The sequence below is a fragment of the Zeus faber genome (genome assembly GCF_960531495.2).
Source record: "Zeus faber genome assembly, chromosome: 16".
Lineage (NCBI taxonomy): Eukaryota > Metazoa > Chordata > Actinopteri > Zeiformes > Zeidae > Zeus > Zeus faber.
In genome coordinates, this window is record NC_137202.1 from 28718012 (window position 1) to 28732148 (window position 14137).

At 48.1% G+C, this 14137-nt stretch overlaps 1 protein-coding gene and 1 long non-coding RNA gene across 3 annotated transcripts in view; one reads left to right on the forward strand and one right to left on the reverse strand.

Moving 5' to 3' along the window:
• Positions 1-7071, reverse strand: part of pde10a (phosphodiesterase 10A) — a 41092-nt gene extending 34021 nt beyond the window's left edge. For both annotated transcript variants that reach the window (XM_080016833.1, XM_080016832.1), the window contains exon 1: positions 6826-7071. In XM_080016833.1, the coding sequence (XP_079872959.1) occupies positions 6826-6892 (67 nt within the window). In that variant the 5' untranslated portion in view covers positions 6893-7071. The remainder of the gene's footprint in view (positions 1-6825) is intronic.
• A 5473-nt stretch (positions 7072-12544) lies between these two features.
• On the forward strand, positions 12545-13589 carry LOC307242447. The gene is made up of 3 exons (XR_013844590.1): positions 12545-12827; positions 13309-13401; positions 13491-13589. It is a non-coding gene; the product is annotated as an uncharacterized lncRNA (long non-coding RNA).
• Positions 13590-14137: the final 548 nt, after the last annotated feature.

A 14137-nucleotide genomic window follows, 5' to 3' on the forward strand; every position in this document is an offset into this window, starting at 1 on the left:
CGGACGCGGCGCTCCGGCAGGCGGCGTGGAAACACGCAGCGTCACATGGACCAGGAAACAAAAAAAAATAAAAATCCCGTCGGCTTTTCTTGTTTCCGGGCGCTACCGGCTGGAAGTTAGTAACAGCTCACTTCAAAGTTGTTCACAAGTTCCACTGCACATCACATGGTGCCGCCATCAGCCACGCCCTCCCCTCACACTGAGAACACTGTTACACACAGAGAGGTCAGAAGGCTCCCAGCAGCTTTGTGCTTTGTGAATAAAGTCTCACTCTCTATCACGGAGCGTCCTCCGTTCTGAACCCACTTGCCGCCGCCGCCGCCGGACCTGGTGTAGGTCCAGTCCCTGCTCCCAGCCCTGCCCTCCGCTCACACAGAGGAGGTGAACGCCTCGTGATCCTCGCCCACATCACAGCTCATCGCATCTTGGAGCAGAAAGCACCGAGACTCAGCGCTGTGCCCCGCGCGGGTCAGAGCCGAGCTGCTCCACCCAAATACTGGACAAACAGCATCTACTCTGTGTTCAACTCCACATAGAGATATAGAAGCGGCAGCCCACAAGGTGCACCCATTTCATATTTTTACATGAATATTATGAAATAACCATCGTGTTAGCGGTGCAGTGTGTAGAATTCAGCGGCATCTAGCGGTGAGGTTGCACATCGCAAACAACTCAACTCCTCTCCCGGTGTCCGCGAAACTCGCGAAAAACGTGTGAGGTCCTCTCTAGAGCCAGTGTTTGGTTTGTCCCTTCTGGGCTACTGTAGAAACATGGTGGTGTAACATGGCGGCCTCCGTGAAGCGTACCCGTTCCCTGTGCACATACAAACATCTCACACTGAGGAAACGAAAACACAACCATTCTTATTTTCATGGGACTGATTAAAACATGGTTATCAATATTACATTCCATTTCTGCCAAGTCCTGCACCCCGCATCTTTAAACTCTCATCAGTTCGCCTGACAGCTGCCATTCCAGTCCAATGGTGACCGATATTTTTCTTGTCCAGAACATTTCTGAAATTCCCGCTCTGTTCTGTTGACCGTAAAAGTCCTTCCCGCCAAATGGTGATGAAGGCTTTACGGCCGCAGCCTGACCTCATGCGACCGCAGTGACACCGCGAGCCGCAGGATATGCGTCAGTCCTCCGGGGCCTGGAACCGGATCCGAGGCGCAACGCGACCGTCCCTCACGCCCTCGATCGACCCCGACGGGAACCGCATCTGCTTCTCGGATCAGGACCGGGAGCCAGGGACCCGACCGCCGGGGCCGGAGGCGGGTCCCCCGGTCAGCGGCCTGACCCGCAGCTTTCATCCAAACCTCAGCAGAACTTTGTGTCCCTCCAGGGCAGAACGCTACTTGAGACGATGGCGTCATGGAGATGAACGCCAAGGGGGAATATTCCAGACGGTTTGTTTTTGGTAAATGTCAAATTGGAGCTGGGGTTGGTTTTCACAGGAGGTGGCAGCTTCGCCGCCGCCGCAGCCGCTGTCCTGGCGGGTCCTGACAAAACAGAATAAGCCGACGAGAGCCAAACGCACGGCGTACTGCTCATCAGGAGGCAGAGGAACCTGGAAAACCTGAGAGAAAGTTCTTCCTCGAACCCGTCTCTTGACACCGTCTCCTTGGCTCAGACTCTCCAAACTCTAAATCGAGTCGTGGCTTCTCACGTTTTGGACGCTTCCGGTCCCAGCTTTACACCTTCATTTGGACCCAACACGTGAATGAAAACCACGACTGCACCACGACACAGTCCTTCCTCAGTGTTTTTGAACGAGATGTTTTGGGATGTAGAAGTATGTGGAAGGACGGGGTTTACTGACGTAAGGAAACAAAACTTACATATTTGTTTTAAAACGGGATTTTGCAGTTGCCGCTGCTTTGCCGCGCAGCGACTTTATGAGCGCTGGAAACCCAGTTGGCAGCGTTTCCTTCGTCTGAGTCAAACGTAGGTTTCCTGTGAATAAAAAGCCTCGGGGCCGGCGTCCAGGCGGTGACTGGTCCTGACTCCACTGCACCACACCCACCAAGTCTGTCTGGGTCTCCCCTCTCACAGCCGCCGAAGTCCACTTACATTAGCCGTTAAAAAGGTATTTATTTTGGCTAAAAGATGTGAATTTCTAAAGGTAATGAGTTACAAGTAGCTCCAGTTAACATCTAGTTTACGGGCATCACGCAAATCGATTTGAGCACAGTCTGCTTTTACAGAGTCACACACTGCGTAATAAAATGCAGGTGTGTATTTCTAATTTATTATAATAAAATAAACTATTTTAAAAAACACAACTATTCTTTAGCCACAGCACAAATTCTGAAACATCCGAGGGGTTTAAAAAAAACCCGCAATAATAATTAGTGCCACTGATTCATAGCATTTCTTCTAACGGACGTTAGCACTGGCTGGTGAGAAGTAAATCCGTCTTAAGTTAAGAGCAAAGGACTTGAAGGAGCTTAATAAGGAGAAGAAGCAAGATCCTCCAACTCATCCCAAAATAGTCCCCATGAGACTCTTGAAAGCCACAGATCCGAACCTTTCCACCGATGAAACAGGTTCCCAAGGAGCTGCAGGAGATCCAGGAGGACTGGCTGCTACACCTGCCCTTCCTCCCCAGACCTGACGTCCTCCCCTGACTCCAGGGGCCCCTGACTCCTTAAGGAGTCAGGGGCCCCTCCTTAAGGAGTCAGGGGCGGTCTTAGGGATTCGGGGGCCCCGAGGCAGGAGCGATGTGGGGCCCTTCTCCGCTTGGTGCAAGCACGGCTACGAAACAAAACTAACAGAGGGAGCTCTTTTCGGTGAGAAAAGCTAAACGCCTTCATGCTCGGCCCTGGTCTCCGGGCGCTGTCTGTCTGTATAGAACCCATGTTGTGTTCACACAGCAATTATGGGTAATTTTATAAAATAGAAATTAAAATATTTAATCATATCCAATTAAAAAATAAATCCCCATATTGGAGGGTTTAATAATAGTAAAAAAATATATATAATTTTAGGTACATTTTGTCTGTTTGGACTAAAATAAAAAGCCCAGCAGCCTGTGAGGATCCCCTTCACATACAGAGCTGGATCCACAACACTACAAGTGTGTCCACTCCTCCGCCCACCATGTCCATGTCCACTCTCTACATTCTCTAAGGGACTTTTTTTTTCTTCTAGAACTCAAATTATTGGGATGTGGGTGATGCACGGCGCTGATGGTTGGAGCGACAAAGGAAAACAGAGTTCTCATGAAAACATCAGCATCCACACAGAGCTGCAGGCGCTGGGACCCTGCTTCCCAGGGACCACACCTCGCGACATGTTCAACATGATCCGTCTCAGTCAATGGAGCTCTACTGAAATGGGTTTGAAAGTTTATGAATGATATATTTTACTACTTCATGTTTTCGTGGCGTGTTCCTTTCTTTTTTTTTTTTTTTTTTTGCTTGTTTTAGAAGACACTTTGGCAACATTGCTCCTGCCACTAAAGCACTTTGAATTTGAGAGACAGAGAGATGGAGGGAGGGAGGGAGGGAAGGGAAAGACCACTTCTCTCCTCTTGGCAGAGCGTCCGGGCCGGCAGCCAGGATCCTACTTTTCACTTCCCTGACATGAGGCAGGACGGGGGGGACGGGTGGGGGGCGTCAGCAGCCCCGTCTGGGAGTCCCTCGCCAGGAGGCGGGACCACCATGTGACCCCCTCCTAACTCCAGGAGGCTGGAGCCCAGGGCCGCATCCAGCACCGGCCACGCACACACACACACGCACAAACACGCACGCACGCACACACACACATACACACACACACACATACACACACACACACACACAACTACTACACACACATACACACACACACACACACACATACACACACAACTCCTACACACACAAACACACACACACACACACACACACAACTCCTACACACACAAACACACACACACACACACACACAACTACTACACACACATACACACACACACACACACATACACACACAACTCCTACACACACAAACACACACACACACACACTTCTTCATACAGCAAGCAGTGACACGGGGTAACCAGGTTAATGGGACATAACAGTTGTTAAGGTGTCGAATTAAGAAAACGCTTTTTCACTTTGGACCCAATGCGGTCACGCCCCCCCCCCCGAAAACCCAAACACACGAGCTCACACACGCGCTCACACCCCTCTATCCCATCGAGAGAGAGAGAGAGAGAGAGAGAGAGAGAGAGAGAGAGAGAGAGAGAGATTTCCACGGAAATGTCATTTGCATTATTTCCACTCTGCGCTCCGGGTCATTAGATGTAAAGCAGAGCAGCTGTAAACAGATAAGGCGTGTCCCCTTCATCTGTGGAGCATGTCAGCTCAACCCTTCACCCACCTACGGACGCCAGCTCCACCAGGAGCTGCAACACCGCCCTGGCTCTGAATCTCCTGGCGCTGTGGCCGCTGCCCAGGAACCGGCGCTTTGCCGGCCCTCCACATCTGGACGGGGGACGGAGGCTGAACTCAGCAGCTCCTGCGTCAGGGGTCCGGTGGGGGACCCGATAATGAGAACCGCAGACCCCAGGACCCGGAGACCTGGGACCAGGGTCCAGGGACCAGGGACCAGGGACCAGGGACCAGGGACCAGGACCCGGCGCCAGGGTCTTTCATGGGAAACGCTGTTAAAACAGACAGATCTCCTTTGCTCTCCCGTCCCCTCGGAGCTGGAGGGGGTGACGGAGCGGTCAGCAGGGGGTCCGGGGGGGGGGTCCAATCCCACACTGTTCTGACCCACACACACACACACACACACACACACACACACACACACACACACACACACACACATACACACACGCACAGTGTACATACGAGGTGTTCATGTTTCATAACAACCTCATTTTTTGGCTCCATGTCCCAGAAGGTTCATAAATATATATATAAATATAATATAAATCTGTCTGTGAATCAAATTTAGAAATGATTGGTTATGATCGTATTTACTGTTGAATAATTTACAACTTGATACAGATTCTAATCCCTCTGTGCGAGGAGCGACGTTTGGACTTTTTGGTACTTGTCAGAGACAGCGGCGGCAGGAAGCATCACTTCCTGACAAAGCCATCCTTCTTCCCCCGGTTCAGAGATTCCTCAACGCTGATGAGATGCCGGACAGATCACAGTAGCACTGACACCACTACATCCAAACACACACACACACACACACACACACTTTAACACACATACACACACACGCACACACACGCACACACACGGTGCTGCATGCTCTGATATCACAGGACCAACACTTGGATCACACAAACACTTGCTCTGTTCCAAACCCAGAACAGCTTCAGGCTCCAGATCCTGCTCCAGCAACCAGAGCTGTTCCAGAGGAGAAGCTTCTTCAGACCCAGGTTTCAGACCCAGGTTTCAGACCCAGGTTTGAGACAGGACCAGGAGGGTGAGCACACCACTGACCACCAGAAAACACACAAGAAAATGTTTCTTCCACTCAAAAGTTTCAGATTCCTCTCTGCTTTTCTCTGTGTTTGGTGCATGTGGTGAATATATGCCAGTTCCATGGACATGAATATAAACTACGAGAATCAAACACTTTGCAGATTTTCAAACATGAAGACACATCCATGAAGACACAAGAGTGCATAAGGACACAACGTCGATATGCACTCTTAATTACGCTTAATATTAAATCCTTTAACATACAACCAACCACAGAAATAATCGTTGCATGGGAGTTTTAAAATAATTATGAATTTGAATTTGTTCCTGATCAATTAATAAAAAAAAAATACTTCCTTAAAATAAAATCCATGAAGCATTTCATTGCATCTCCTCCAATGTTTCACTGGAATCTCACGTTAAGTTTCTTTCTAAAATTTGGGAAGTGCAGCAGCATTCAGAAATCCTAAATTCTTGTCCTTTTTTGGTCTTGGTGCGGGTGGAATACCTGCATATCTCAATAATACATTCCAGCAGCAGCAGCAGCAGAGTTTACTGCTGTGCTTTGGCATTATTCAGTCAGTCTGCTGCAGTGTTGCAAGCAGAGCAGCTGCAGCAGACACAGCCGCACGTCAAATGACAAGAAATCTAAACATTTTATACCCAACTGAGACAAGTGCAATGACAACAGCACTGGATTGGAGGCATGAGATCAACTTTCAAAAAGTCATTGAATTTGTGAAAGCCAAGGGGGGGGGGGTGGTGTTCTCAAAAACTCAACTTTTTAAATTGATCAATTTTAAGTTGAGAACCCCCCTAAAAAGGAAACAACTCCCACAGATTAAAGCTCATTTCCAATTAAGTCCAATTAAGTTGTCACATCATTGAAGCACTTCTGGAGGGTTCTATTTAAAATGAAATAAGATATTATATATATTATATATCTATGATATCAAGAAGATAAGAAGGAGCATTTTGTGGGTTTTTTTTGTTTTTGTTTTTATCTAAAATTTATCCAAATTCAAATTTAAATGTTTTATCAAAGCATATCATCGCATACAAATTCACACAAGTTCAGGAATATGTCACCCATTTCTATTAAATAGAATTAAACTGACATAAAGAAATATAAATATCAATCATTTGACATGCATCCGTTTATGTGTGTGTGTGTGTGTGTGTGTGTGTGTGTGTGTGTGTGTGTGTGTGTGTGTGTGTGTGTGTGTGTGTGTGTGTGTGTGTGTGTGCGTGTTTTAATTCCATAAACTGCAAAACGAGACTAGAATCAATCAAAGTAGGTTGTGGTTTTTTCCTTCTTCATTTCAATGTTAAAAACCTCCTCCCGGGTTTCAGTTCAAGCTCCTGTCGCCGTGAGTGCGGATCCACCTACTTGCGCCCAGGAAACAGTCCGTGAGCCTCCTGAAGCAGCTGCCGCTCGGACCGGGACCATCCTCCATGTCGGACCGAGGGACGGACCGCGACGATCCGCTCAAAGTTCACACTACGGCAGAGAGCGACGCTTCCAGAGGGAGCCCAGGCGGAGGAGGAGGAGAGAAGGAGGCGGAGGAGGAGAAGGAGTGGAGCCAGCCCTTCCCTCTGGCCGCTGCCTGGGCGCTGCGACGCGGCGCGGCGGGCAGCGCGGCGCGGCGGGCGGAGCAGAGCGGCGCGGCGGGCGGAGCGCAGGGTGGGGGCGGGGGTGGGTGGAGGGGGGTGTTGGTGGTGGTGGCGGTGGTGGAGGCGAAAGCAGCAAAAACACGGAACCGCAGAGGAACAGCGGAGGCTGCTCCCAGGCTGCTGATCAGAGGACTGAACCACATGCTGCCTCCTCAGGGAGCAGGGAGGGGATGTCTGGGGGCATGACACGGGGGACATAGGGCATGGGGGACACCATGGGGGATGGCATGCATGGGGTCGCCATGGGGGACATGGGGGACAGCATGCACGCATGAGGGGCGCCGTGGGGCACATGGGTATGCATGGGGGACGCATGCATGGGGGACATGGGGGACGGCATGCATGGGGGACGCATGCATGGGGGACGGCATGGGGGACATGGGGGACGGCACGTATGGGAGACGCATGCATTGGGGACGGCATGCATGAGGGACGCCAAGGGAGACATGGGGGACGGCATGCATGGGAGACAACATGCATGCGGGGCGCCGTGGGGGACATGGGGATGCATGGGGGACGCATGCATGGGGGACATGGGGGACGGCATGCATGGGGGACGGCAGGGGGGACATGGGGGACGGCATGTATGGGACACAACATGAGGGATGCCATGGGGGCAAGGGGGGCGGCATGCATTGAGGATGCATGCATGGGGGACTTGGGGGGCGGCATGCAAGGGGGACACGAGGAACGACACAGAGGCAGCATGGGACATGGAGGACGGGACAGGGGACGGCCTGAGGGACCGTACGGAGGACACATGGAAGACAGGACCTGGGACAGGTAGAGTTGAAGCGCGACGGGAAATGTCACAACGTTCGAGGAGCTCGTGGAACAACTAAAAAAATTCTGAAAAGGGAAAGAAAAGAATCTGATCCAAGAAGGAGAGAAGCACTCGGATCTGAGGAAAATGTGCTGGAGAAATACAAGCGTAAAATATTTTTGGACTCATTTACTGATTGTGAAAATTAGACGAAATATAAAAACATTAAAAATCCAAACAGTGGACTGGGGGCTGCAGAGTCCGGGCATGTTTTATATTTGTATCCGCCAAATAAACCAGGAAATATGATATTTTGTCTTTTTAGGAGGAACACATGCACGGTGCGGCTCCCTGGGGAGCGATCGCAACCAAAGCATTTGGGACACGATGCAGAGCAACAGAATGAGGAGGAATCAGCCGCTCACCTGACAGAAGGTTATCGCTTATTTCCTTCATTTTTTATTGTTTTACGCCAAATTTGCATCGTTCATTGTTTATTTTTAGGTTTATTTTCTGGTGACGTGTTTATGGATTGGTTCATTTTATTAGCCATTGTTAATTCTTAGGTTTATTATTATTATTATTATATTATATTATTATATTATAATTATTTTATTGAATATTGATGTGATGTGGGCTGCTGTGACACTGCAATTCATCCCTCTGGGGATGAATCCGTCCATTCCTCCATCCATCCATCCATCCATCCATCCATCCATCCATCCGTCCATTCCTGTATCTATCCATCCATTATACAAAAACACCGTCGGCCCACTGTGATTATGCACCAGCCCTCATCATCAAAGTGGGCCGGCGACACATCCCTCGACCCCCCAACCCAAATCCCAGCAGTCAATGGGAGGGAGTGAACAGGTGGATTCATGACCAAGTCAGTCAAAAGGGACAAAAATCAGAGTCAAAAGAGCAGCAGCAGCAGGAGGAGGAGGAGCAGTAGAAGGAGCAGCAGAAGCAGCAGAAGGAGCAGAAGGAGCAGCAGCAGCTGGGCCAGCGGCATGCGGCAGTATTTGTTTCTCCAAGTTGAAAGGTTTTTTAAAGGTAGCACCGCTGCATTCAAGGCCTGTCGGAAATGCTACCGTGCTGCCTTCAAGCGTGGGAAATATCAATCTTAGATATTATTTATAATTTATGAACCAGCAGTACCCGAGCACTAGTACAAATGCATACAGTACAAGTTGGTGTTTTCTTAGTTAAATATTATTTTATCGTTTATAGAGCAGCAATACCCAGGACAGGAGTTAGATGTTATTTAGGGTTTGTTTATTTAAATATTTTTTATTGTTTAACTGCACTTTACAAGTACAAATGTGTACAGTCAGTACCTGATTTTTTGTAATAGTTTATTCTTTATAGACATGCCCTGAAGAGTAAGTCCTTCAAGCTTCAAGGTTAAAGTGATTAAATTGTCGATGGTATTATCTGACTTATTTCCTATGTTGAAATAGATGATACAGCCTGTTGAATATAGACTTCCATGAAACACTGACTTTCTCAATCTGTCATGGTCTCCCCACAGTGGTGGCCTGCTGGCAACAAACCTCTGCTCTTAAAATATCTGTGTTTTAGTGTCACAGTGGCCTAGTATCCATCCATTATACTTACATGATAAGTGGTGCTATCAAGGGCTGATGTGTTTGTATGTGCGTCGACGGGCGGGGCGGGTGGAGTATCCACGGGCTGGTTGCGGTGGGCTGGTCTGCCTGAAAAAGTCCGGGGACATTTTTTAGTCCCAGTGCGTCCCTGCCTCCTGGTAGTATGTGGAGGAGGTGGAGGGGGTGTAGGGGGGGTGAGTGGGTTGGAGGGAGGCGGAGGGCCGACGCGGGCCTACGTCAGCATCTGCGCCATCCATCAGCGGCATTCCAGCGCTCCCCAGCAGCTGCTCCATTCAGAGGTCATGCATAATACAGCGCACGCTGCTGCGTTACCTTGAGCTGCACAGGGCGGCGGCTGCAGGAAACTCCCGTTAAATCCGACACCGAAAGCAGGAAATATTTACAGACGGAGACGTTGATCAGATCTGAGGAGCTGACAGTTCAGCAGAAATATGAAGAAAGTTCTGAAAATATTAGCAATTTAGAAGTGGACAGCGGACTGAGGGGTGAGAAATAAGGAGATTATATTAGTAGTACTATTAGCAGTATATGAGGTATATTAGGATTATTATTAGTAGAACATGAGGTACATTAGTATTATTATTAGCAGTATATGAGGTACATTAGTATTATTATTAGTAGTATATGAGGTACATTAGTATTATTATAAGTAGTAAATGAGGTACATTAGTATTATTATAAGTAGTAAATGAGGTACATTAGTATTATTATGAGTAGTACATGAGGTACATTAGTATTATTCTGAGTAGTACATGAGGTACATTTAGGGGGAGTCGTCCACTGGGAACATCCTGGACCCAAACAACAGGGTTTTCTGCTTCTGGTTGAAGATGCACCCAGATAACACACACACACACACACACACACATCACACACACTGCACACACACACACACTCACACACACACACACACACACACATCACACACATACACACATCACACACATTGCACACACACACACTGCACACACACACACACACACACACACACACACACATCACACACACTGCACACACACACACACACTCACACACACACTCACACACACACACACACACACACATCACACACATACACACATCACACACATTGCACACACACACACTGCACACACACACACTGCACACACACACACTCACACACACACACACGTGCGTGCATCAGCTGGGGAGACAGCTCCGTACTGTCCCTTTTTATTTTGTTATTCCATCATGAAAGCAGCCGGAATGAATGAATGAAGAATTAATGGATGGATGAATGAATGGATGGATGAATGAAGAATTAATGGATGAATGAATGAATGAATGAATGGATGCATGCATGGATGAATGAATGGATGCATGAATGAATAATTAATGGATGGATGAATGGATGAATGGATGGATGACTGAATGAATGAAGAATTAATGGGTGGATGAATGGATGAATGGGTGGATAAATGGATGAATGATGCTCCCATCCCTCCTCCATTCCAAGGCTGTTTTTAGCTCACATCCCTCCTTATAATGACTTGGGGCTCTAACTCCCCGGTGTAGGACTTGCACATTTTCAGACGAGTACGTGCTCGTTCCCCCACCCACCCCCACCCCCCAAAAATACACGCATACATGCACACACACACACACATGCACACACACACACACACACACATGTGCACACACACACACACACACACACACACACACACACACACACACACGTGCACGCCCTTCTGAAGTAACAGGATCCACTAAACTAAACTAAAGAGCAGTTTTAATTGAAAGCAGCTCAAAGTACTGTGAAACATTTACACACTGAAAACACAGACTGAGATAAGTGTGTGTGTGTGTGTGTGTGTGTGTGTGTGTGTCTCAGAGACGTGCACGACCACACACACACGGCCACACGGCCACACACACACACACGCGCTTCCCTCCCCCCGGCTGGATGGTCTGTTCTGACAATCCACAGGACGGAGCATTGACGTCAGAGCGGAGCCATGAAAACACTGAAGCCCCTGGAGGCCGAGAGGCTCAAGAGCTGCAGAGTTCAGCTCCACGGAAAAAATACAAAAAACAACATTATCAAATACGAATCTGAAATAAGAACAAATAAAGTTGCCAGGACAGATTTGCATGTGCAGCTGCAAAGCGGGGCGTCTCCACGTTGACGTCAACGTGCGTTGCCGTGCCGACAGAGAAGGCAACAGAATTCAGACTCAGATTCAAACACGCGATGCGGCGACTAACACCATGTGGAACCAGCGCTCTCAGCCGCCGAGGATTGTGGGAAAATGTTCTGAATGTTGAGCTCTGTACTGTCAAGGCAACAGGGTAACCAGACACAAGACAACAGGGCAACGGGGCAACAGGACAACAGGGCAACAAGAGAACAGGACAAAAAGACAACGGGGCAGCAAGCCAAGAAGGCAACAGGGCAACAAGGCAGGAAAACAGGTTGACAACACACGTAACAGGGGAGCAAGACAAGAAGACAACAAGGCGACAGGGCAACAAGACAATAAGGCAACCAGACAACAGGGCAGCAAGACAGGAAAACAGGGCAACAAGGGAGCCAGACAAGAAGACAACAGGGCAACAAAGGCATGGCAACAGGGCAACAAGACAATAAGGCAACAAGACAAAAGGGCAGCAAGACAACAGACAACAGGGCAACAAGACAACAGGACAAGACAACAAGGGAACACGACAACAGGGAAACATGATAACACGGCAACAAGACAACAGGGGAGCAATTCACAAGGCAACAGGGCAACAAGAAAACAGGACAAGAAGACAACAGGGCAGCAAGACAATAATGCAACAGGGCAACAAGACAACAGATAACAAGGCAACAGTGCAACCAGACAACAGGGCAGCAAGACAGGAAAACAGGGAAACAAGGTAGCAAGACAAGAGAGCAACAAGACAATAAAGCAACAAGACAACAGGGCAACAAGCCACAAGACAACAGGGCAACACGACAACAGGGCAACATGACAACAGGGCAACACGACAACAGGGCAACACAACAACAGGGCAACATGACAACAGGGCAACACGACAACAGGGCAACAAGACAACAGGGCAGCAAGACAGGAAAACAGGGAAACAAGGCAGCAAGACAAGAGAGCAACAAGACAATAAAGCAACAAGACAACAGGGCAACACAACAACAGGACAACATGGCAACGGGGCAACAAGCCACAAGACAACAGGGCAACAAGACACAAGACAACATGGCAACACGACAACAGGGCAACAAGACACAAGACAACATGGCAACAGGGCAACATGACAACAGGGCAACATGACAACAGGACAAGACAACAGGAAAGTCGTCAGGTGACACATGGTTTGTGTTGAGGCTTAAAGGGTTGATCCAGTGCTGCATGCTAACTGCGTTAGCTCAATGCATGCCTGCAGAGGGGATCAGCTAGCCTAGCTCCTGTGGAATGAGTGAAATGAACCTTCCAGTGAAAATAAAAAACAGATTTTAGTTTTTAATTCTAAAAGGGTTTATCTTTAAGATTCAAGAGGGTGTTTGTCACATACATACGGTCATAAATATATATATATATATATATATATATATATATATATATATATGCAGTGAAATGTCATGACACCTGGTGATTACGCACAATAAGCTCTAAAAATACTAAAAATACTAAAATGTGCCGTGCAGGCGGTTCTATAATTATATAACAGTATTAATTGACTGTGTTGTATTAAAAATACATTTGAATCCTCCTAAATGAAACTTACCTGAACTGACCTCCAGTGCTACCTCACAGGTAACCTGTTTCATTCTGGTTTTCAACAGAAAATACGACTAAAAGCCGAACGCAGCTGCGCGGGAAACAAGACGAGAACAAGGAAGACTCTGACGTCTGACGTCACGTCTCAACCTGCTGAGGTGGGATCAATAAGAGGGCGTGGCCGACCCGTCCACGGGAGGAGCACCCGACTCATTGACTAAACAAAACACTGCACCTCCGCCCACAGGAAGCCTCCTGGCTTCAGGAAAGAAGCCTCTTTTCAGCAGGAGCTCATCTGGGAAATGAAGCGGAGCGGGGGGCGTGGAGGTCCTGGGCTGCATCGGACTCGAGTGATGCTGCAGCTCCTCCATCTCCTCGAGCTCCTCCATCTCCTCCATCTCCTCCAGCTCCTCCAGCTTCACTCAGTACTTGTATTCGATCTCAGGTTTATTGTACATCACTATTTCCTCTTTCCGCTTCACCTTTGATTTCATAACTTATTGCACGGGAGCGGACGTAGTTGTTTTGGTTTTTTTGGTCTTTTTCATTTTGATCTTTTAGTTTTACTGTTTTTCTGTTATTTTTGGGTTGTATCCGTTTGTTTTGTGTATGTTGCCATAGTAACCGTCAGGTTTACTCAATAAACCATATTCTGACCTTTTTTTTTTTTTTTTTTTTATCGTGTTGCTTGATAATTATTTTTGCCGTTTCGATGTGAGCTACTGAGACAATGCAATGAATAAAGTATCCGTCCATCTACTGTCTGTCTGTCTGTCTGTCTGTCTGTCTGTTCAACCATCTGTCTACCTACAAAACACACAGTGCACAGAGCTGGAACCAATGAAGTCAGAGAAGAAACCTCAGAGCTGTGATGTCACAGAGCTGGCACAAACG